The sequence below is a fragment of the Pleuronectes platessa genome, chromosome 2, assembly GCF_947347685.1.
Source record: "Pleuronectes platessa chromosome 2, fPlePla1.1, whole genome shotgun sequence".
NCBI classification, from domain to species: domain Eukaryota; kingdom Metazoa; phylum Chordata; class Actinopteri; order Pleuronectiformes; family Pleuronectidae; genus Pleuronectes; species Pleuronectes platessa.
In genome coordinates, this window is record NC_070627.1 from 24,236,459 (window position 1) to 24,260,648 (window position 24,190).

The window sequence follows — 24,190 nt, forward strand, 5'->3', positions numbered from 1 at the left end:
TTTCAGTGTGTGTGTGTGTGTGTGTGTGTGTGTGTGTGTGGCGAGGGGGGGGGGGGGGCAGTAATGATATGCATTAGTTTTAGCAGAGAGTGTGACAGGAGAGAGGGGGCTGTCAGAAAAGCTAAAATGTCTGAGCTGACTAATTACAACTGAGGCTCAATGAACTTCTATTATTTCAAACGAACTCCATCCATGCATTTTCTTTTCTAAATAAATGTAAGGTTCATCACGACTGGTCCAAAGCTTTGCAGCAGAGAGATGAAATGATGGTTAATAACTTCTCTGATATTATGGTAGAAGCAGGTTCTTTCATTGTTCTGTGCGCACACTCTTATCTCACCTGTGGCCCAAGTATTCATAGCATCTTTAATGGCAACGTGACTAAAAAATACATTCATCAAAAGTTATAAAGAAACTCAGCTTCACTTGTTTCTGTCGACTTTGACTGATTCCTTAAAAGCCTCCTGTCACAGAGAGAGGGAGAATTATCACAGTCCAGTTCACACTCAAGTTAAAGTAACAGTCATTCTCAAAAGAAAATATTAAAGTTATTTTTTTATTTGCAAAAGCACAATAGGCTATCAGGCTAACTACACTATATCTGACCTGTGGGCCAACACTTCATAGTATTTTGAAATGCAACATGACTGCAAGTAAATTTCACCAAAGGTTTTTACTATCTTAGCTTAGAAATTTGTTGCTGATTCCATTAAGCATTATGACAGTAACTAAAATCTCATGTCAGAATTATCAGGGGCCATTACAACTATCCAGTAAACATTAATTTAGTCTTAAGGGAATTTATTTAATTTTTTCATTTATTTTGTTGTCCTTTTATTCAAATCTCAGTTCATCAGAGTTTGGAGGCCTGTAATGCAAAAAGCACAACAGCCTCTATTCTCTAGTTGGCTCTAAGAAATACCAGAAGTCCACTATCAGCTGAAATAAGATGGCCTATAGGCTCTTAAGGCGTTAGAAGATCATTGATATATATCAAGCCCCCATATATATATATATATATGTTTTAAGCCTTAAAATGCATTTTTAAATACATTTTCAATATAAAATTGTACAGGGAGCCTATGAAGGGAGGTAGAATTTATTTTATATGGTCACTTTTTCTTGAATCTGTAATCCTATAGCAGCATATTGGACCAAGTGAAGCACGTTCTTTCAGTTTACTGGGCTGACACTATATCTGACTTGTGGGCCAACACTTAATTGTATTTTAAAGGCAACATGACTGCACATACATTTCAGCAATACTTACAAAATAATTCTCTCAACATTTTTCTTTGCTGCTGTGAAGGTTTTGCTGATCCCAAAACAGCCTCCTGTCACAGGGAAAAGTGCACAGGCATTATGACAGTAATTAAAATCGCTTGTCACCTTCCCTGAAGAGGAGAATTATCATGGGCCGGTTCAACAGTCCAGTTAACACTCGTTTTAAAGCAACATTAATTTAGTCTCAAGAGAAAATAATTTACGTCAGTGTTTTTTCCGTCTTCTTCTTGTCCTTGTTCAAGGTCTTAGAAACCCTGCTCATTTCACTGTGCACGTAAATACATATATCATGGCTGCATCTATGACACATTTAGCAGATGAATCCTGCGAGGGAAGATTGTTCGTTAGTAGACAGCGCCACCCTCTGACCATGTGTCGTAACAAGGATAAAATACCAAACGTCCAGAATCAGAATCAGAAGTATTTTATTGCCAAGTAGGTTTACACCTACAAGGAATTTGCTCTGGTAATTGGTGCTTACAATTAACATAGAGACATAAAAACGCAATAAATACAACATACATAGGAAAGCAATGAAAAATAGAAAACCAGTATATATTTACTCACTGTTTACTTCTTATTTACTCACTTTTTTCCAATATCTATACAAAGTAACATTTATTTCGACATAAACATTTCTGAATAAAAATATATAAAAGATAAAAGATGTAAAAAGTGATATGCAAAATGCAAAACAATAAACAGTGTCCGATTGCAATATGCAATGTAATGCAGAGCAACCACTTCTTCTGTACCATGTAGGTTTGTGGATGTGGATTGAGGGGTGTGTTTTTCTTTTTTTAATATTTTTTGTGACAGATCATTTGTTAAGATTATCAGAGATCTTCTTTATCACTACTGTGCTCTGTAAATACCTTATTATTACTTATTATAGTACTAACTGTGTGGTTGTTGTTATATTCTGTTTCACGCTGCAGCTCTCAATTAGTTAGAGTTAGAGTTGTGGCTCTTCTTAAAAATGTGTGGTTACTCACTGGCCACAGAAACACAATCTTCATCGAGGTTCAGGCAGGTTCTCATTTTACTGTTATCAAACAAAATAAAAACATATACGGTTTCCTGTTTCCTTCCGACTGTCAATTCAAAAAAAGGTCATATACACACTTCAGGTTATAAGGTATTTTAAAGGTTTTGGAGGAAATACATCTCGAATATATCAACAATTCTCAACCATTGTGTAAAACTATTTACATAATAAAATGTATAAATTAATCATATTGTTAAAGATGTATCAATGGTGTTTTAAATGTTTCTATTGTACGTGTGTGTGTATGTGTGTATGTGTGTGTGTGTGTGTGTGTGTGAGAGTGAGAGAGCAACAGAGAGAGAGCAACAGAGAGAGAGCAACAGAGAGAGAGCAACAGAGAGAGAGCAACAGAGAGAGAGCAACAGAGAGAGCATGTGTTTGTCATTGTCTATTTTAGTGGACAAAGCGTAACAAAAATGGATAAATACAATGATAAAATGTCAATGTAATGAAATTAATTTCAAACAAATGAAAGCTTTATAAAAGAACATTTAAATTTTTAAGAAGGGGTTTAAAAGCATTAACATATTTACAAAGTCTGATCTCAGCTGGAAAGTCAGATTTCGGTCCTGAGAGGCCGAAGCATGAAAACCTTTAGTGACCGACTATACCCAAAGTAGTTGGGAAGTACCAGAGGTCCACTTTTTAGCTCATCTGCAGACACCCAGGCTTATATGGAGCGAGAAGATCCTTGACAGAACCAGGGTCTTGGTTGTGTAAAGCCTTAAAAGTCATCAATACAATTTTATAATCAATATGAAAACATACAGGCCATTGAATGAATTGAGGCCAGAGCAAATTTGACGAGCTAAAAGAAACATCATATTCCCACTGTAAAGATGCCCTCTATATATGGTAGCAAGTAGCCAGGAGGCAAACGCATCAGTATCTCCTATACCTCCACTGTGATGTGTTCAATGACCTCTGGGCCAATGAAGCGAGAGCAACAGTGATAACTGGTAAGTCTGGAGAGTTTGATGTCAACATGTGAATTAGGAAACGCAACACACATGCATTCACATAAACCCCCTAACCAGACCTGGAATAACTGTAAAATGAAAATTACATTTTTTTTGAATAGTTACAATGCAGACATTTTCTACTTTCCATGTCCTTAAGAGAAAACAACTTTCTCATCACACTAAGATAGTTTTATTTACAATCATTTATTTTATTAATATATTTAATCATGACTGTGGTATTCAGTGGTGAAATAATAATGACTTTTTTCACTTTGTGAACTTAAATCTCCCATGTTATAACTATATTATTTCAATCCTTATAACAGGATTTGTAGTTTTCAATGATTTGTACATTGAGCCAATCTTTCACTGGATTACACTTGTTTTTATTCATAGTGTTGTAAACATTGTTGTGTGCTGTAATTAATGAGGACAATGCATGTGTACTAACGGCGTTATGAAGGCAATCTCACACACCATCTAAGCTTTCTAATTCTTCAGTGGCTTGATCTGCATGTCAACACTGGATGTGTCAGCTCAGCGGTGCCCAACAACAGCCTTGTGTGTGAATTTATTATCCGCTCTTCCCCTGTCACGCCGCTGATGTGTCGCCTGGATTAAGGCCCTGACTTGATGGAGTGTAGTTGCAAATTAATTGAGGATCGCTATCAGTTACATAAGGTCCTCTCCACACACACGCGTGCACACAACAAAGTAATTAGCTTTCTGTTAATTAGGTAATTAAGCAAATGAATAGGAGCTCCTCTTGATTTCCAAAGGGGGATGGATGGCTTTCATACTGTGTTACGCCCCCCCCCCCCGCTGCCGGAGGCTGTAGCATTCCACGTGTAATGAAAGGATGAGGACTTCTGATGGAGCCCCAAAGACAATGACCAGTTTAGAACTGTTCAAGGAGTGAAAGAGGAAAAACATGAGATTATGATAGATGTGCTGTGCTGTATTCTGCCTTTCTAAATATACCAGAGCACTGTTATAGCAGTGTTTATCTTTCTAAACATGCATGGATAAATACCAGTAATAAATTTAAATCTTCATTTTTTTTTGTTTAGTACTCAAAAACACATCATATTTGAATACCTTGTTTTGTCTATTTTAATACATCAAATATTTGTTGGACATTCTGCAACAACAACTCAGCATTTAATGGATGTTTTGCCTAAATGAAACAACATCATACATATTAATGCATGACACTTGTAGCGTAGGTTTTCTAAATTGAAACAATATAAGAGTTGGGCTCCAGACAGTGATTATTCACCTGCCAACATTTATAATATATCCCGGAACGACAGTTAACCCGGATGGCTCATTTACCTAACTACACAAAACATCCAAGGAAAATAAATCACACACCATAAATTAGGTTATCAGTATCTCTTCAATTATATTATTTACTCAAGTCAAATCAAATATGTACAATAGATAAACAGAAAAAGAACCCTTTTAAACCAAAATATTCAGTACTCCATGAAATCAAATTCTTTTCACAATAAGAACAATTAACCGTCCCTTCAGTAAAAACGTGGAAGAAACTTTCATTAAGAGTTCATGTTCAAGGGTTAGTTGGTGTGTGTGTGGGGGGGGGGGGGGGTTTGTTGGAGAGGGGAGTTAGGGTCCAATGAAAAGGTGCAGTAAGGGAAATGTTTGTTCTTTGTGTTGGAGGGCCTTTATCTCCAGGTAGAGGGAAGATGAGGGGGGGGATTTTCCAGAGCCAAGAGAGCTCGGTGAAGCCAGGAGAGTGTCAAAAGTGGACTTATCTGGTTAGTTCGATCCAGGACTGAGGGAATCGCGTTCTGATCCGAGCAGGTTAGATGGGTTTAAAATCCACTTCCGGCTCCAGGGATTAGTTTCTGTTCCTCAGGGTCCCGGACGTTGGTGCCATCAATCCATCCAGTTCTTGGTCAACTTTCTTTAACTTGTTTAGCTGTTTTTTTTCTCCTTCCTACAGTCACTCTCCTTCACCTGTTTACACTCCATACTCCTTTGTTTGAGTTTCCCTCTCTTTTTTCCTCACAGGCGTGTCACCTTTATTATCTTCCTTGCCCCTCCTTTTCCTGTTGAGGCCTAAAGGCCCATTCTGTCCTTTTAGTTTTTCTCCAATCTGCTACACACTATGTAAGTGTCAGTATTTTTCATTGTCTTTGCTTTGTTTGGTATGTTCCATATGTGCTGCATCTCCAGAGACTTTATGAAAACATTAACATCTCGGAAAACAAATGACATGCACTACATGGAATCATTTAGAAATATAAAACAAGGGAAGACTCAAAGGAATTACATGTTGTAGCTGTTTATTTTAAGTGTCTTATAAACATATACAGTGTATACTGTGTTGTATATGTATGTCTGTAGTGCTTCTCTAGTTATGATGACCACTTACTACTTGTTTTGCCATCCACACATTCACACAATGCATCTATGTGCAGTACTAGCGTATCACACATTATTCACACAGTGGTCAAGAACAATTTGGGGTTCAGCATCTTGCCAATGGAGCCTGGGATTGAACTGCCCGCCTCTTGTTAGTGAACGACGCGCTCTACCTCGTGATCCACAGCATCCACTTAACTAATGTTTGTGTGTCCATGTTAACAGGATTACATTTTTGTACACAACCCATACAAACATTGTGCATGAAAGTCCGCCGTTAAATGCCAGTGTTTATAACAAACAGGTACGATGAAAACTAATAACATCACGTTCTGACCAGTACTTGCAGCGTGTAGTGTAAAACTATAACACTTCCCTCATTTCACAACAATGCAGGTGATAAACCTGGAACAGTTCTCAACAATACTCTTACACAGATAATTAATTCTGGCAAAATCGATCGATATAACAACTATTACAGTTTGAACAGCATCACTGGCTGTTGGGCTTTAACGGAGGTCCAAAGTGGAAATTATGTGTTTGACATGAGGTTTGTAACAATGTGTGTGTGTGTCAGTACTAATCATAGAACAACCGGAGCCCTTCCCTGAAACATCAATGAAGCTTTTCTTTAAACACGCTGCTGTTAGCAGGGTTAGCTCCTCCATCTGATCATTAGAGCAATGTTTCTTAACTGCACGAACTACCGGCTGGTGAATCCTTAAAATGTTTGACTTTGGACACAGTCAAGTTTGTATCCAAATGTGAGCCAGACAGAAGGATTTTTTAGATGTGCAGCATGTAGCCCTCATTAGAGCCGAGTGGAAGTAGATGCACTCTGCTCTGGTTTTCTAAATTACTGACAAGCTTTCTGAATGTGTTTTATAACCCCAGGGGACACCGAGGCACTCTAAAACCCAAGCATGCTGTTCATGTAATTGCTCACCCTCGGCCTCTTCGCAGGAGACCTTCACATCATGTATCTGCCTGTCAGACACGTTAAAAGATCAAAACAGCTAATATTATGTGGTTTGGATGAACGTCTGGTTTGGTTTAGTTTTTGTCAGATATAATGTGAAAACATTGGAATGCAGTTATTCTAGACTGACTGAGAGAATTTACATCCAGGAAGTTTAAACACGAAGGACTACTGTTGAGGTTACACATTGGAAAGTTTATATCTAACACTGACACCGTAGTGACCCGACGAAAGCCACACGGCCAAATATTGACATGAGCCAACCCTGAACTCCACTAAATTTAAATAGTTTTCTTCTTGCATCACTATAATATGTAATATCAAAAGTGTTCCTCATGATGATTCATTAAAGAATGCAGGTTCTGGGATTTTATTCATTTTATGGATCTTATTTTATTTGTCTCATTACTATTTTACTTAATTTAATGTTGTTTAAGGAACAAACAATAAAATGAAGAGTCATATCACAAGAACTGATTTAAATTGAGTACCTATAACTATATAAACCCAAAAGCGCCCAAAAGGAGGAGCCGGACGTTCTACAATCTATGTTGACATATTCAATCAGAGTTACAGAGGCCATGTGGTCCCAAACACAGACTTCTTGGTAGACATTTAAGAAAACTTAATAGCACTGCTAAAAAATTAGCATATCTCCCCACTGATATTGACAACACAGCTAATCGGCTGCCTAAAACCAGAAACAAACCAGGGACCATCAAGTCTTCAGTCTAATGGTCTCTAAAATGAGCTCCTTTGGCATGTGAAACTGTTCTTATGGAGGCTATCTGGTGCCAAACACAGGAACTTTTTAATCAAGGGTTCAAGAAACTCTGGAGCTATGTACTGTAGGGGGACTATACTTCATCTGAAATACTGTTTGCGCACTAACAAGGCACCTTGCTCTACTTTATTCTTATTCTATCTGATGGCAACGGGACGCAAAGATTAAATCATGCTGCATATTTTGTTCTTAATTTTTAATCTGTGTTTGTTTTAATCTGCGTCTAACCTTTACAGTTTCCACATAGCTTTGAGGTGACAATTTCCAAGGCAGCTCATGCTTGGTACTTAGCTTCACCAGAGGTTATATTTACATTGCTGTTTGCCTGTTGGTTATTTGTTTGTTTGTAGGATCACACAAAACAACAACTGAACCAATTTCCATGAAACCTATTTAAAACCTAAGAACCTATTTAATTCTGGAGCAGATCCACACAATCAGGCATATCCAGGACTTTATTTTACCAGAGTCCCCTCTGGTGTGTCTGTGTTTTTCCTCCTACATTTCAAAGGGTCCACAGTAAGAAATAGAACTATTGACAATAAATCGAAACTTTGTGAGTTTGAGAAGTTTGGAAATTATTTTTCAAACTAGAATGGCACACATATCACGGGCTCATATCTCCACCAAGGTCCAACACTCCCCTTAAATTTAATCAAGATGCAACAAATAGCACACACTCTCAGATATCATTCCTCTACATCATCGGTTCCCAAACTGGGGTACATGTACCCCAAGGGGTACACAAAGTGGTTTAGGGGGTACGCGGGGAGAACATTTTATTTGCGTTTTCAAATTGAAAAAGCCCATTACTTTTTCAAACTGAGCAATAAATAATCATGCAATATTAAATACTCTGAATAGCCAAGTAGCATTGCCAAAAATACTCATGTATACCCATATTCAGCGAAATAATTACAAAAAAAACAGGTAGGTTAGTGACCGTTAGTCAAAACTAGGGATGGGCATAATTAATCGACAATCGATTAATTGATCATTAAGAATTTCGTCGATGACATTATTTTGGCATCCTCTCAAGCACTCCCGTCTCATTAACCTGTGCCGTGGTGATTATTTCTGGCTGAACTCCGCTCCGGCCACGCCCCCCTTTTAAAAAGGGGTACGCAGCTGGAGATTGAATGTCTGAAGGGGTACGGGACTGTAAAAAGTTTGGGAACCACTGCTCTACATACACCAGATTTATTTTCATTTAGATCCATTAATCATTCCCTGGTGAAAACACCAAAATCTATTGATGCACTGATCTGCACCAATATGTAATGGGTTCTTCCTGAGCCATATAAGCATCCTTCAAGCAAGTCTTGTGGTAAACCGTATTGTAGTTTTCATGTAACGCTGCTAACCAACAGATAAACAAATGCTGATGAAAACACAACCTCCTTGGTGGAGATTAGAACCCATCTTACATCTTAGGCGCCATTGCTACACACCTGACCTTTACATTTTTCCTGTCTTGCCTTACACAATAAATACACTGACGCAGCACAAAGGGTGTAACGTAAGACTGGAAGGAATCTGCACATAAAATGGCTTTGCTATAAGTGAAAGATGCTGAAACACTGAGGTATTAATACATCCGCAACATTCCAGAATAGAAACACTGTTCTTTAATAGATCTAAGCTGCAAGAAGAAACACAGATGAGAACATTTCTTTTAATTTACCTTTTATTCACTTTGTCCTTGACACTACAAAATCCTGTTTACAAAAGGAAATATCATTCCCTTATAACCAACTCATCAACCAGTCCAAAGTTGAACTATAAAAGTGGTGAGACATACAATAACACGAGGCCTCCAGTTTACTGGAGCCTACGCTGTAATAAAGTAATAGTAACTGTGTCAACTGTGTGACTAGGACTGGGTGATAAAGTGTCACATAAAATGACTGGAAAAATATGTGTAAAATACATGATTGCACTATCTCTGTTAGAGTGCTTTACTTTAAAGAAACATGCTGCACTGACTCATGATCGGGGGGGGGGGTTTTCGGACGAAATTTGACATGTTCCACCGACATATAACCATATATAAGGGAAAGTGCAATCCACATGAGGTGAAAACTCCAGCCGGGGACGCTAAAAAGTGCTTTGGCACTAAATAAAACAGTTAAAAACATACTAGGCTATGTAGCTGTTACCTCTATACCAGATCCTAGTTGTGAGGTCAATGGCCTGTACAGAGAGCAGGAACATGGCAGTGCAGGTCAGTACAGGAGGGAGTCCAAACCGACATGTGCTAATGAACTGGGGGCGAGACACATGGTCTGAAGAGCTCAGAGCTTCAGGACCCACATGGAAATGAAACAAGGCATCAGTCATTAAAGGTTATAAAAATATATTGATAACATTTGCTTGTTGAATGCAAAATAATATCCTAGATTAGGTTGTGGGCAGAGCCTTTATGAGTGTTACAGAGTTCAGGCCTAAAAACACAATCAAAAGTGCGTCACACTCTAACGTCTTGAGCGTCCTCCCTCGAAGGCATGATGTTCCATGTGAGCTGAAAAAGTCAAAATGATACATGGTGAAACCGTTGATGTGTTCAGCATAGATAAGGATCATTTTACACGCAGTACACATTATAAACCTGAACCACAGAACGTGTTATGAAAAGTAATTCATCCAGAATTATGAATGGGATATACCAGATGCAAATGTAGGTTGAAAGTTAAAAACAAAATCTGAGGCTGGTGCAAAGTTCAAGAAAATCCTCTGTACTCCTTGTGGTGTACACAGAGTTACATATTATTGTTTGTATTATTTTGGCACTTAATTTTGAAGAGGCAGTGACAGGACATCCCTGTTTGACTGATATGTGAAGCAGGTATGAAGGAGTGTAATGATATTTGTCATATTTGCCCTGCTGCCTTTTTCTCAACATCAGTAAGACCTGATTGGCTTACAGCCGTCTCAACTCCTCAAAACAGGGGTTTTGAGGAGTTGACTTTAAACTCCTGTACACGTTTCCTAAAAATGGGAAAGTCCTCAGTATTTCGAGTTGCTTTGCATTTTAGATTATTTTGTGTTGTTGGTTGTAAGGCTTGTTCCACATTAAAACAAATATTTTCAGTTGTTTATTTTTCATGTCCTGATACCTCTCCAAATGCCTGAAGGAGTTCTGCAATCTCACCAGCACATTCAAGCACACCCTTGAGGAAATATTAGCCTTTTGTTTTGGGCCATTTTCTTCTAACAGGATTAAATATATTTTTTCTTCATTAGAACTTTTTGTCCAAGTTTGTGTATTAATGAATTGTATCATGTGCTGGATTAAATAGGCCTGCAGGCCCAGAGGCTCCCAACCCCGCTGTAAATCACGCTCGGAAATTCTTACATGCTCTGGTTGAAACTATCTCTTTTCAATGTGCAGAGTGTTTTGCTGTATCATGACAGGCAATGGCATCTGACAAAGCATATGCAAAGCTTAACCTCACTTCTGTTTTTGAATCCAAATGTAGAATAAATAGAAGTGATGTGCAAAGAGATGTGCATACTTACACTTATAAAAAACATGCTTAAAAGATGTGTTCGGGAGGAGTTCACGGACTTTTCCCAAGATATTGGCTTCGTTTGCAAGAGACGCATCTTTATTCCAGACTTGCACCACGTCTTCCCGATCTCGCATGCTAACACTGACCCCAACCACCTCATCATCTGTGAAACACGAGGAGGACAAAAGGAGCAGCAAAGTAAACAGCAGATAAATATTACATTAACACAAAGGCTATATTTAGAAAAACAAATGAGTGTACCTGAGGCACAGTTATCTGCAAACTGCTCCCCAATAGTAGCAAGTAACAATTCTTTCCAAACTGCCAACTGAAACATGAAGAAAGACAAGATGAAACATTGTTTATCATTTTATGTTTTTATGTGAAAATTAGCTAAACAAAGCATGACACCTACAGTGCTTTCTTTTGGTATTTTCATCTTCCAAACTCCTCCTTTTGCATTGCTTTCTTCTTCCCTGGTAGAAGAAAAGAAGAAAGAAACACTAGAAACTGTGCAGAGGGATCAGTTTTACATTACAGATCTTACTTCAACTAACAGACATAATGTTGTCTAATGTAAACAGCTGTCAAAAAGCTAAAATGTCTAATCTCAACCAACGTGTTAATGTAAAAATGTAATTCTATACCTGACCATTTATTATGTAATGTGTTAAACAGTGGGTCTTTTAATAATGACTATGGTTCCAAAGTACAACAATGTCATACGTTAAATACACTTGACAGTTAATCAGTTAACCGTGACCAAAGCAGCTGGAGGAAATCTTTTATTATATTTTAACTGGTTACCAAACACTGCACTGATACTTAGATCGACCCACTTTTTATTCTCATATAATCAAAGTCTGTTTCGGGCAAATTTACACTCATGTGACGCACGATAGTTCATGTTGTGCACACAGGGGCAAGGACACACACTCACTCACACACTCACACACTCACGAACAGAGTTTAACTGTGAACCTGAGGAAGAATGTTGGGACACGATGCAACCGAGGGCCTCTCAAACCTCCTACAAAATAAATCTAACTTGATCATATCACCACTCTGCTAAACATGCCCTGTTCCAAAAATGCTAGAAAAGGCAATGCAGCTAAAATGAGTAAGAGAAAAGCTCAGAGTCAGCCACAAATTATCAGACTCTGCTGTTGTTCCTCAGCATCGAAGGGACCAAAATCATTATGGGCATAATTCATGGGACTGGATGACCTGTGGTCCAGGATACAGATTCCAGAAGTGTAATACATTAACTGAGCCCAAGTTTCTGAAGTATCAAGTAGGCGATTTTTCTTAGAGTTTGTGATACTCAGAAATGTCAAGTAATATCAGGGTCTCCTGCTACATCGAATGTTGCAGTGGTGCGTCACAGACAAGATTAGCATTTGTGTGGTTTCGCGAGAGGACACTAAAAACATGACCAGAGTACCACATGATGGCAACTTGGCGAGTTTGTCCTCCAAGGCACATGCACTACAGACGGCTCAGAAACAACCACAGAATGATTTTACAAAATGGAAGAGCACCTTCTGTATTCTGCAATCACTGGTGGGGCACCGACGTACTGATACATCACCGAACATGAGCTGCCAGCCCCACTCAACACGCATCCTTCTGGGGCGAACTGATAACATGTTGAGCCTCCTTACACCTCCTGAGGAACTTATAAAAGAAACAAGCTCCTTCTTCCAACCATTACTGCCCTGAAACAGCATGTGGAGCAGACACAGACCACAGAGTCTATCTCTAGTTGTTTCATACCAGTTGACCCCATACTTATAATTTGTTTTCTGTTCAAGCCGGTGAAAAGAAATATAATATTCTAATAATAACAATCTCACCACAGTGGCCTCCGTTCTCCGCGCATTAAGTGATAGCTACATCTCAGAGGCAAGGCTGTGGCTGAAGGGATGTTGTTGTACACACTCCAGAACAACTGTTAACACAAGAACACACACATGAGGCTTAGTATCTAGTATCTTTTTTACACCACAACACAAACATTGCTTTGTGTCTTTTTGGATTACAAGATACTAAACAGCACATTTTGAATTTAACATGAACTTGTCCGAGCTCTTTATAAAGCAAACTCTTCTAAAGTGACAGTGCTTCAGAACGATTGGCCTCGTTGATTTATTAGTCAAGCGCTAACAGCTAAAACTTTTTGAAAGTAGAGCATTTCCTCCTTCATACAGTAAAAATCACCCATATTATATAATGAACAATTATATAATATGTGAATTATATAATGAACAATTATATAATATGTGCCAAGAAACTAATAAAAAGAGGCACAATGTTAAAACTTAAAAAACTATAAATCAAACATAAACACAATTATGTCACACTGTCAGTCTGTGTCTTTCCAGGTTGTTATGTTGTTATTTACTCCACTATCACCGAAGCACTGAATGTTACAGAGTGTGACCATCTGTTCAAAACATGGCATTAAAGTGTTCTCCTTCTTGAAAGTGAAACTACAATCCTGTTGCACTTCTTTGTTTACAGGGACAGTGTTGTAAACAAAACACCATCACTAATGCTGATTTAATGTTCATCCTACTATTGAAACATCTGTTGGTTAATTTGCACACAGTAGGTTTCACTACTTTAGTTTTGGAGTTAGATGGGATACATCTTCTGCTCAGTTGACTTTAGTCTGCAAACTGATAGTCTACATGAAAACATGAGAGGAACTTTCTCTGAACATTTCCTGCAGCCATCAGAGCATCGTGTCACTAAGCAGTAATATATGCACTGTAACAAACAGCTCAGTGACTCAGCTGATGTAACATGGCTCTATCTATATTTACATACTCCATGATGTGATGATGTAATGGTTAGATTTGTTCCACCATTTGTGTCGACTGTAGCTCTTAACTAACAAAGAACTGCTTATCCCTCCTCACATTAATCACTCGCGAGTCTGACGCTTTGCCGAGTCATGCACTCGATCTGTTTGCTCTTCTGATGATGAAGCTCTTTAAGCCGACACCACGTCTCACCTGAACAGATTGTACAGTGTAGATCTTCTTCAGGTTGGATTCACATTGTGCAGCCGTCGTGCCCGGTAATGACCTAGAATGACAAGAGAAGACTGTTTATGCCGACAGGAGATACAGAAGACACAGGTATACTGCTAACACACATATACAGACCATAGACTGATTACCCATTACCCAAAATTAAATCTAAAATACCCAGACCATTCAATGTTTGATTTAAAGTTTTTCTACTCGTCTCTCCCACAAGTCATCAATGACATTGACCTTCTCCTCACCTTCAAATCCCACCTTCGTGGATTTGTTTACTCTGTGTAACCATGCCCTGTATGAAGTAATGTTTTTAATATTGGTGATTTTACTTATTATATTAGCCTATTATTGCATATTGTTGTATTAATGTCCTGACATTTGCTGGCTTTTGATTGGTGCTATATCTGTATGGTGTCCTTGTTTTGTAAGAATCATACCTCTGGTACTTCTTGACCTCTTTCTGCACATTTATATTGATTATATGGTGCGTAAACCAAGATCAGTAAGCTATAAAAGCATTCTACTTAAGGGACGGCGTTGTTTGGGGCAGGTTGATCACATTCATTACTTTTAACTCTCAGTTGGAAGCCTTTGTTAACATGCACGTTTAATGGTTCATAATTCCTCCATGAAGAACACCAGTGGTAAACGTCCTAGTGCTAGACTAGTGTTCAATACACCTATATTCGTTGTATTATTAATTGCACTGTTGACTTGGATATTAACTAAACTAAGTGGTTCTGAGTAATGTTAGGTGCTCACAACCCAAATAAACAACATTTTAAAATTCATTAACTAGTACTTGAGCGTGATGCGTGTTTTAATGGGTCCCACGGTCCATGGGTTCCTCACTTTGACATTACGGTGTCTCTCCTTTAAAAGATGACAGATCCAATCTGACCGTCTTCTTGAGTTTGGAAATTGCTCCACAGTGAAGCATTAAACCAATGGATCCTGTGACCTCATAAAAGAGGAGAGGAGGCAGAGCTTCCCAGCGAGGATGTGTTTGAATGTCTGTGATCAGATCCCGGACAAAAGGCTGTTTTCTCAACAGAAACTGGAAACACTCCCCTGCTGAGACTTGTTTGAACATTTCCCTCTTCGTGACCTCGATGATATAACCTTGTATAACCACACAGCCTTCAGTGGAATAACTGTTCTGCTTATAAATGGTTAAAAACAGTTACATTACATGAGCTCCAGGAGGCCTGTTGTGAGGGGTGGCCTTCACTAACACGCCCCCCCCCCCCCGCTCCGCTGCAGCTGCTCCTGGCCTCTGGGCCCCTTCCGCCCGCAGAGCTGGAGGACATTGACCGTACCTGTCCAGCCAGAAGGTCCAGGGTGAGTGCAGAGGAAGAGTCGCGTCCTCTCGGTGTTTCTTTGTGATATTCTCCAACTTTTCTTCGTCGATGTCTATGTCGCTGTGAGAGGAAACCGTCTGTCCGCTCAGCGCCGCTCCGTCCATCTGAGCACCCGTCTCCCCCCCGGGAACCTCCATTCGTCCAGGCACCGAGCTGAGGTTGTGACCGCGGTCCCGGTGACGACCTGCTGGAGACGACGCTCAGCGGCCGGTTCTCTGATCCCACAAACACAAACACACCGCTCTTCCGCCTGCCGACCGATTACGTCACGGCGACGCCGTGGAGAGACGCAGTGGTTGGTCGAAACCACAGAGAAGAGAGGGGTAACAGGAGCAGAGGTCTCACTCTGACTGAATGTCGGGGGGGATGAACTAGATTGAAACGTCAACTATCAGTGAACTGTAAATAAAAATGAATATGTTGAACTACCAGGCAGACAAATCACCATATATAATGTGTGGCGTTTTACATTTGTTTTTTGGCTTTTACACTTTAGCAACGTTTCTGTTGACGGTCATTTGCACTGTTCTTCACATACATACATACATACATACATACATACATACATACATACATACATACATACATACATACATACATACATACATACATACATACATACATACGTGCAAACAAGAAGAAATTTATGTATAATGCTTAACATGACAACCATTTAAACCATTGTCTTTCTCACTTCATTGTCCACAGAGCACACACTTTGTTTATTTACCTGGGAAGAGTCTCTCTAATATTAATAAACATCAGCTATGCTGAATGTAGATAATGTCTGTTTGTTTGCCAAGATACTTATATCCATAAATTCCCCGCTGCTCATTTTTAGTTTTGTTGCCTGATGTTAGTTCTTAAGCATCCTGTGTTTTGTGATGTGTATTAGTACAGTGAGATACAAACAAGTTTAAATGTTACATTTGTGTATCGATTCTGAGTTAGAGCATCATTTCGCCATCATTATTCTTTTCAGCGCATACTGTCAACATTTTTAAGACACTTTATTTGCCACAGGGCACCAGCAAACTTCCAAAGAGGAACAGAGTTGCTTATTTTAGAATATGGGACAAGATGGTGAATATCGCTTGTACGTTTTTATATTATGTTTTACAATGCAACTGCGTCCTTTATCTTGGAAGGAGAAAGTTCAGTACTGCTAGAACACAATCTGAAGTAGAAATTACTCTGAACATGTGGAGCAGTATGTTAGCCAACAGGGAGAGGAGGGGGAACAGGGTACTCAGATTGTATTAAGTACAAGTATCAAGTGAATTGATTGTGTCCTTTCTCTCTTCTGCCCCCATTAGAAGAGAACATCCTAACCAGTCAAGAGCCAGATCCTCTTGATTGCACTCTTCGCAGGCACAAGAGAGTGGGAAAATCCCCGTTATGCAGATCTGTCTGTATGAAAATGTCAAGTTTTATTAGGCATTGCAATGCACAGACTCAAAATTAGTGTATTTTTTCAATATTATTAATATATCAAGAAGGGTTTCCAAGGTCACAGATAAAAAACTTAATCTATATATCAGCAAAACTAGTGCCCAAGGATAATCTTTTTTGTATAAAATCCTAGTTTCCCCACAAGGATATTAGCATAACATTACCTGTCTTAAACATCAACACTGTCTCACCATAGAACCCCAAATATGTAGAATATGTGTCTAACATCAATGCTGAACTGGGCCAACCTAACTACTTGACAGTTGGAGCAATATGAATGATCCACTGGTGTCATCTGGATATATACTGTTTCTGGTAGCATCTTGAGCCTCTAGCTCATCTTTGATTATTGCTCTGGACTTGATTAGATCAGCTTACCAGTGATCAGGGTCAAATATCATAACCAGGCCAAACTCTGAATGGAAAGTGGGAACTATGAAACAAAGACGGTCATTCCTGGTCCATATATGGGTATTAAATCTCCCAAAAAGCCAATATTTGTCAGTGAGACAGTTTTATAGGTTTTTGTCCTTGCTCATGATGCTGCATGCAGCGGGCTCCAGGGGGTGCTGGTGAACCACCGCAGAAGCAGCAGCATAAAGTTCAGCCTGGTCATATAATGGAAACTGTACTTTAAAATCCTGCTCAGAGAAAGAGGTCTTTAACATATTGATATGACATCCTCTGGATTATTTAAGAGTGTATTTTCTTAATGCGGAGTTGTGTTGAAGTCATGTTTTTGAGATGACAGCGAATCTCTCCTCTTCAGCTGTTTTCAAGCCACTTGTCAAATCCACTGTCATTTCTGTAAAGGTCATCATCTACAGTCTTTGTCAAACCAACATCCAGACCAGCCTATGCTGAAACGTCTCAGACACCACTCTGTCTGCTCTCTGCAGACAAGCTGCTGCTGCATTATGCAACCTGTCTCCTCGGCTGAACCCACACAGTTAGCTCCAACGGGTTTTTTACATTGCTTTATCGTTCAGTGGTTTACTATGGTCTGTTTGTAAGTGAGTCATATTATTTTCCAACGACCTCAACAAAAAGAGTCACTTCTTTAGTTTCCAATCCCAAGAGCCAACATGGACAAAGTGTGTGATCAAGGTCTTCAATTCAAAATTTAAAATCTAAACAACAAAATCATGTCATTACATTTCATTTAGCTGACGCTTTTATCCAAAGCGACTTACAATAAGTGCTTTCAACCATGAGAGTACAAACCCACAACAACAAGAATAAAGTAATTACAATTTGCTTCAAGAAAGCCAAACTACAAAGTGCTATAGGTAAGTGGCATATAAGTGCTACCTTTTGTGTTTTGTTATTAAAGGTATAGTCAGAAGAGATGTAGACTTTCTGCGTGGTATAGCAAACAGTCATGATTTTGTTCAGTGTTCAGGCCAGTGAGGGAGCAGCTAGCCGATTGGCAGATGCAGAGCGGAGTGAACGGGCTGGGGTGTAAGGTTTCACCATGTCCTGGATGAAAAACTGTTGTCTTGCAATAATAAATACAAAAGTTAAAAGAAGAAAAAAACAATATTTTCAATATACCAAATCTATTTTCTGTATAGTTATTTATGTTATCATTAAAATTCCTTGCAGATATTACTGTTGTAACTCTATTTATGGTTTATATTTAAATATATGTATATGTTTTCCATATGTTGTACCTGAGTATAATGACAATAAATATATTTGAATCTTGAATATGGTAAGGTAAGGAAAGGAAAGGTAAGATAAGATGAGATGAGATAAGATAAACTTTATCCAAGGCTGGGGCTGGCAATCAAATTAAAATAATAAAAACCTTTCACTATATACATAAATATCACATATGAAAAATAATGTTTTTTTCTCATCATGATCTTCGATCTGTAATAAAGCCTGACATTAATAACAACAATAATAATAATTGGTACATTAAATACAGTGCACTGATAGAGGACCTCAGTATTTGCATATGATGTGTGCATGGAGACATGCCCCCCCCCCCGGCTGATCACAGGCATAGACTGTATCAGGCCTGCTCTCCCAACATGCAGGGAGACGTGCGTCGCATCCTGGGCTACAGACGCTGCTGTGCCATGTGATATCCACCCCACAGACCCTCAGCAAGCTTCCGACCAGACGTCTGCCTCTGCGGGCTCCACCGCCTGGAACCGAGGCTGTGCGTGGCCGTCGTCGCCGAGGCTGCGGGCGCGTAATGTGCGCCATGCGTCCGGTATGTGCTCCTCAAAACGAACGGCACGGCTCCGCCATCGGTGCAAAGTGAGATGTGTTTTCATGTCTGTTGCTCCAGAGATGGTGCGTGAACCTGGACCAGGCGGCTCTGGTCCTGCAGAGCGAGGAGCATCACACCGCGATGGTTTCAGACTCTAGTGAGATGAAGGACAGAAAGAAGAGGAAGAAGAAACATTAAATACTTTATTTTGTTTGTTTCTTTTCAAGGGGGATGAGCGCACTTCATCGAGACTGATGTGATCCGATGCGTCTGAGAGGATTTGACTCCTGCCTGTTTTCTCTGGATTGTGCTGTGTTTCCATTCAGCCCTGGCCGGATAGCACCGCTGGTGGATGAATGCATGTGGGAGTACGCACCAGCTCCCAGGCTGCACAGATGGCAAACACAAGTGAGTTTGGGGAGAGCAGCCCGTCCTTACAGAACTATGCGTCCTCGGCCCCTGCGGTCCAGCTGGCCTCCCTGGGTCTGATCATGGGCTTCAGCCTGCTGGGCAACGCGTCCCTGTCGCTGCTGCTGCTGAAGGACAGTTCCCTGCACAAGGCTCCGTACTACTTTCTCCTGGACCTGTGCCTGGCGGACGTGCTCCGCTCCGCCTTGTGCTTCCCCTTCGTGATGGCCTCGATCAGCGGTGGCTCCGTGTGGCCGTACAGCGCGCTCAGCTGCAAGATCGTCGCCTTCATGTCGGTGCTCTTCTGCTTCCACGTCGCCTTCCTGCTCTTCTGCGTCAGTGTCACCCGGTACATGGCGATCGCCCACCACCGCTTCTACTCCAAGCGGATGAACCTGTGCACGTGCGTGGCGGTGATCTGCATGGTGTGGACCCTCTCCGTGGCCATGGCGTTCCCGCCGGTGTTCGACGTGGGCACCTACAAGTTCATCCGTGAGGAGGAGCAGTGCACCTTCGAGCACCGCTATGTGAAGGCGAACGACACGCTGGGCTTCATGCTGATGCTGCTCTTCATCGTGGGCACGACCCATGTGGTTTATATCAAGATGCTGTGCTTCGTGTACGACCACCGCAAAATGAAGCCGGCCCAGCTGGTGCCGGCCATCAGCCAGAACTGGACCTTCCACGGCCCCGGGGCCACCGGGCAGGCCGCCGCCAACTGGATCGCCGGCTTCGGCCGCGGACCCACTCCGCCGACGCTGGTCGGCATCCGGCAGGCGTCTCATCCAGGGAACAGGCGGCTGCTGGTGCTGGACGAGTTTAAGATGGAGAAGCGCATCGGGAAGATGTTCTACATGATCACGCTGACCTTCCTCGTCCTGTGGGCTCCGTACATCAGCGCCTGCTACCTGAGGATATTCGGGCGGGGGGCTCCGGTGCCGCCGCTCTACCTGTCCGCCGCGGTGTGGATGAGCTTCGCCCAGGCGGGAGCGAACCCCATCATCAGCTTCCTGTTCAACAAGGAGCTCCGGGTGCGGCTCCGAGCCCGTTTCTCCTGCTGCCTGGGAACACAGACTCCCATGGAGCCATACTGTGTCATCTGAGCCTCCAAACCCACTCTGGTACCCTGATTCAGAATGTAAACACTGCTGTGCACATGCAGACTGGGACTATAGGCTGAGGCCACACGTACTACACGCGGCAGAGTTTACCAAACATTTTTAAACGAGCTCACTACGGTGTTCATTTCTAACTTAATGTTTGCCAGAACATGATCCGACTGATACAACATTATTGTTTCTCTCACCAACTGGGCTTCATTATTTTAATGTACACCTCTGCATGGACTGTAGGTGACATTCATTGCCAATATAGCCCATATAACAAATAAGCCTCATGATTGGTTGCCTTATTTATCGCTATATAAACTTATAATAACCTGTTTTTATTCACTGTTGTACCTGAATGTCATTTTGACTATTTATTTGTATATTTTTTAAATTATATTCGAACATGTCTGCAGGTTGTTTGCCTTCTGCAGATGACTGAAACACAACAGAACTTATTTTCAGTCCGCTGGCTGGAGACCATTTCCTTGACTTCTGCGACCCACCTGATGACTTGTCACATCAGTTTCACACAGACACAGATCTCAGTATATTTTTAGTCAGGACAATGTCACCTTTGTAAAAATGTAAATCCCTATTCCGCTTTTTCCTTATTTATTTTAAACAGCTACGTTGTATAGTTCATAATCTCTCTGATTTCTTTGTGTTATTGCAAAATGTGTCCAACCTCACTTTAAAAAAGGGTATTTTGCTATTTCTTATCCATCTTATTCATCTCATGGGTCAGTTGTGATGAGAAATGGGTCGATCCAACTTCCAGGTCTCATTTTTCTACGATTATGGACGCTGGGACGAATGTTAACAATCTGTTGCTTTGGAAAGGATGTTTTCATCATTTGTATTTCTTAGCAAATAAAAAAGAAATGGAGGATAAGCTCTTTTGGACTCTATCATCTGTTTTGAACAAGAGCTCTCTGCTTGATTTATCTCCTGTCTTGAATGCATCACGCTTTATTTCTATATATGAAAACTCCACTCTCAGTTATCATCGTGTAATTTACTTCTCCCCCTGCCGTGTGTCGCTACTCTGCTTTTCTTCCTTGCACCTAAAAACGATTTAACAAGTTTTGAGGTTTGAAAAAGTGAGGGTTGCATCTGGGGTTTAAACAAATTGGCTGATAAATTAAAACCGACACTGGTATTGTATTAGTGTAGTAGTTTCTAACTTCTCAGCCTGTCGCTATTTATAAGAGAACTGAGGTCATGTGTTGAATAGCATTTTTCATCAAACTGTCCTTGCCTCAGAAAACCCTCCACCTCCAGGTTGTAACGCAGACTTTCCCTAAATATCATATAATTTCCCTTCAATATCGTTAGGCTGGTTTTACGGTTAAATATTCATGTTGATTTTATATTTCCGTACCAAGATTGTAATCCTTTAGTGTAAAGAATTCTTTGAAACATCAGTTGGACCTTCATGTTGGGAAATAGACATTAAAAAAATTAAAGAACCTATGTGTGTAAGATTTAGCTAAAGCTTCATAGAGAAAATAATATTTGCATTACCAACTGATTATCAGTGGAATCAGTGTGACCAATTTCTATCAATTCTTTGCTTCTACATGCTTACGTGTAGCCCAATCTCATCAAAATACGAGACCGAATCACAGAGCACTCAGGTCTGATCTGAAGAAGTTATAGCCTCTTGTCTTGTTAATGCAACAATGGCTGAAGCTCTTCCTAAGTAACCACTTTCTGGAGCAGAGAAAACGTACAAGTAGCAACTTCAACTGATTAAAGACACAGACTTGGACTCATGATCTTCTTGAATATATTGAGTTCTATATAGAGAACTATATAGTTAGCTCAACAGTAAAGAAATAAATGCTTTATGACACTACTCTGCGCATTTTTGCGCCAGTAATGATGTCATTTTCTCCGGATTATGACGTATAACAACAATAACTAAGGCAGTGGAAAATGTTTATCATACACTTAGTTTAAATACTTTATTGTAAAAAAAATATTTTGAATGTTGAAATAAACTTGTTACCCGCAGTTTGTGCTATGATGTGCTTCGCTGCTTGTATTAACATTTATAAGACGGGTCGGGCTGTTTCTTCTGCCCTCCTCCTCTTGTCTCTCCGCCCTAAGCACAAGGCATGATGGTAGATGGTGCTCGGTCAGTGACCATCGGTTGGACACTATTTTTCATTTTGCACTATGGGAAACGAGGGCGCTGTATAGGGTATAAAACACTTCACTGAACATTGGGACACCACTACAAAATGATGAACACACCATATAGTGCACTACATAGTGATGTGTGAGTGATTTTGGATTTTGAAGTCAAATAATCTAAAAGGACACATTTGTTTGCTTCGATTCTGACACCAATACTGACTTTTTACCACCAATGTTTAGTATCACTGAAAAAAATTCGTTTTTACGTTGAGTTGATAATACCTGGTGTAACAACAGTAAGGGAGAGCGGGGTAATGTGGGACATTGGGTGATGTGAAATACCCCCTGTATCTAGGCAACAGAACACATTTGTGGTCATGTGACTATTATGTTTAAAAGCCCCTCCCATTCCCCCCTTGCCATGAAGGAGAAGTTGGTGCTGGTGCTGTGGAAAGTATGTTTTTTCACAAAAATGTGTTTTTTGCATGTAAAAGTAAGTTTTCTTGCTTCGAACTTAATCAACTGTTGTGTCAAAACAAATTGAATCAGGTAGAAAAACTTATATCATACGTGTTGGTGAACTTCCAACATATAAAACCATGTGATTGATGCTAGCTGAAGATTAGCCTGAATTGATAAGAGATGTTGTTTTTCTAAAATTGTGGCTTCGGGATAAAGTGGGACAAATGCTGTGGGGTAAAGTTGGACACTGTCTCACTTTACCCCACCATTAAGCACCAGTTAAGTTTAGTCTTAAACATATTTTAGTGCTATATTACATTATATATGTTTTATTTTTAATGTCATAAACATTGTAGAAAAGCCATCATGCCAAGAAACGACACCAGGAAGACAACCTGGGGCCAAACACCCCTCGCAGAGATGGAGAGTGCAGCCGCTGAGGTCATGCAAGGAAAGAAGTCCTTAAGAAAAGCTGGAAGGGATAGAGATATTGACAAGACAACCCTCAAAAGATTCATAAAGAAAAAAGAGAAAGGGGAAGTAAAATCAGTAGCCTGGGGTGCAGTAGCTGAGGCAAAGAGAATATTCACAGATGAGATGGAGGAGGAGCTAGCCAAACACTTGAAACAACTAGCTGACCAGTTCCATGGCCTTGCTCCAGTTAAGTGCCATGAACTGGCATTTGAATACGCAGAGAAAATCAATATCCCTGCCCCTGCCAATTGGACAGAAAAACAATGTGCAGGTAAGCTAGGGTGTGCAAGATATCACATGAATCATAATAATCATAAATGTGCTTAATTGACCAATCCTAATGATTTTGTTACTAGTCCGATATTAGTGGTTGTCAATCTAGCTGTCGGGATTTTAACTATTACAACATGTGTTGTTCTGGTAGTTTTAAAGTGGGGTAATGTGGGACATTTTTTTTAAAGTGGAAAAAGTAAGAGGTCTTGTGTCCCACTTTACCCCGTAGCCGGGGTAAAGTGGGACACAAGACCACTTTTTTTAAAACAATCATA

At 40.2% G+C, this 24,190-nt stretch overlaps 2 protein-coding genes across 2 annotated transcripts; one reads left to right on the forward strand and one right to left on the reverse strand.

Moving 5' to 3' along the window:
* Positions 1-9,117: 9,117 nt before the first annotated feature.
* On the reverse strand, positions 9,118-15,613 carry LOC128460449 (eukaryotic translation initiation factor 4E type 3). Its single transcript, XM_053445657.1, has 7 exons — positions 15,330-15,613; positions 13,981-14,053; positions 12,817-12,911; positions 11,376-11,436; positions 11,222-11,288; positions 10,968-11,123; positions 9,118-9,969 (listed from the first exon to the last, which is right to left on the reverse strand). The coding sequence occupies exons 1-7, from the start codon at positions 15,506-15,508 to the stop codon at positions 9,923-9,925; spliced, it is 678 nt and encodes a 225-aa protein (XP_053301632.1). The 5' UTR covers positions 15,509-15,613; the 3' UTR covers positions 9,118-9,922.
* Positions 15,614-19,442: 3,829 nt separating this feature from the next.
* On the forward strand, positions 19,443-21,456 carry gpr27 (G protein-coupled receptor 27). Its single transcript, XM_053442538.1, has one exon. It carries the CDS (start codon positions 19,443-19,445, stop codon positions 20,556-20,558), a length of 1,116 nt encoding a protein of 371 aa, XP_053298513.1. The 3' UTR covers positions 20,559-21,456.
* Positions 21,457-24,190: the final 2,734 nt, after the last annotated feature.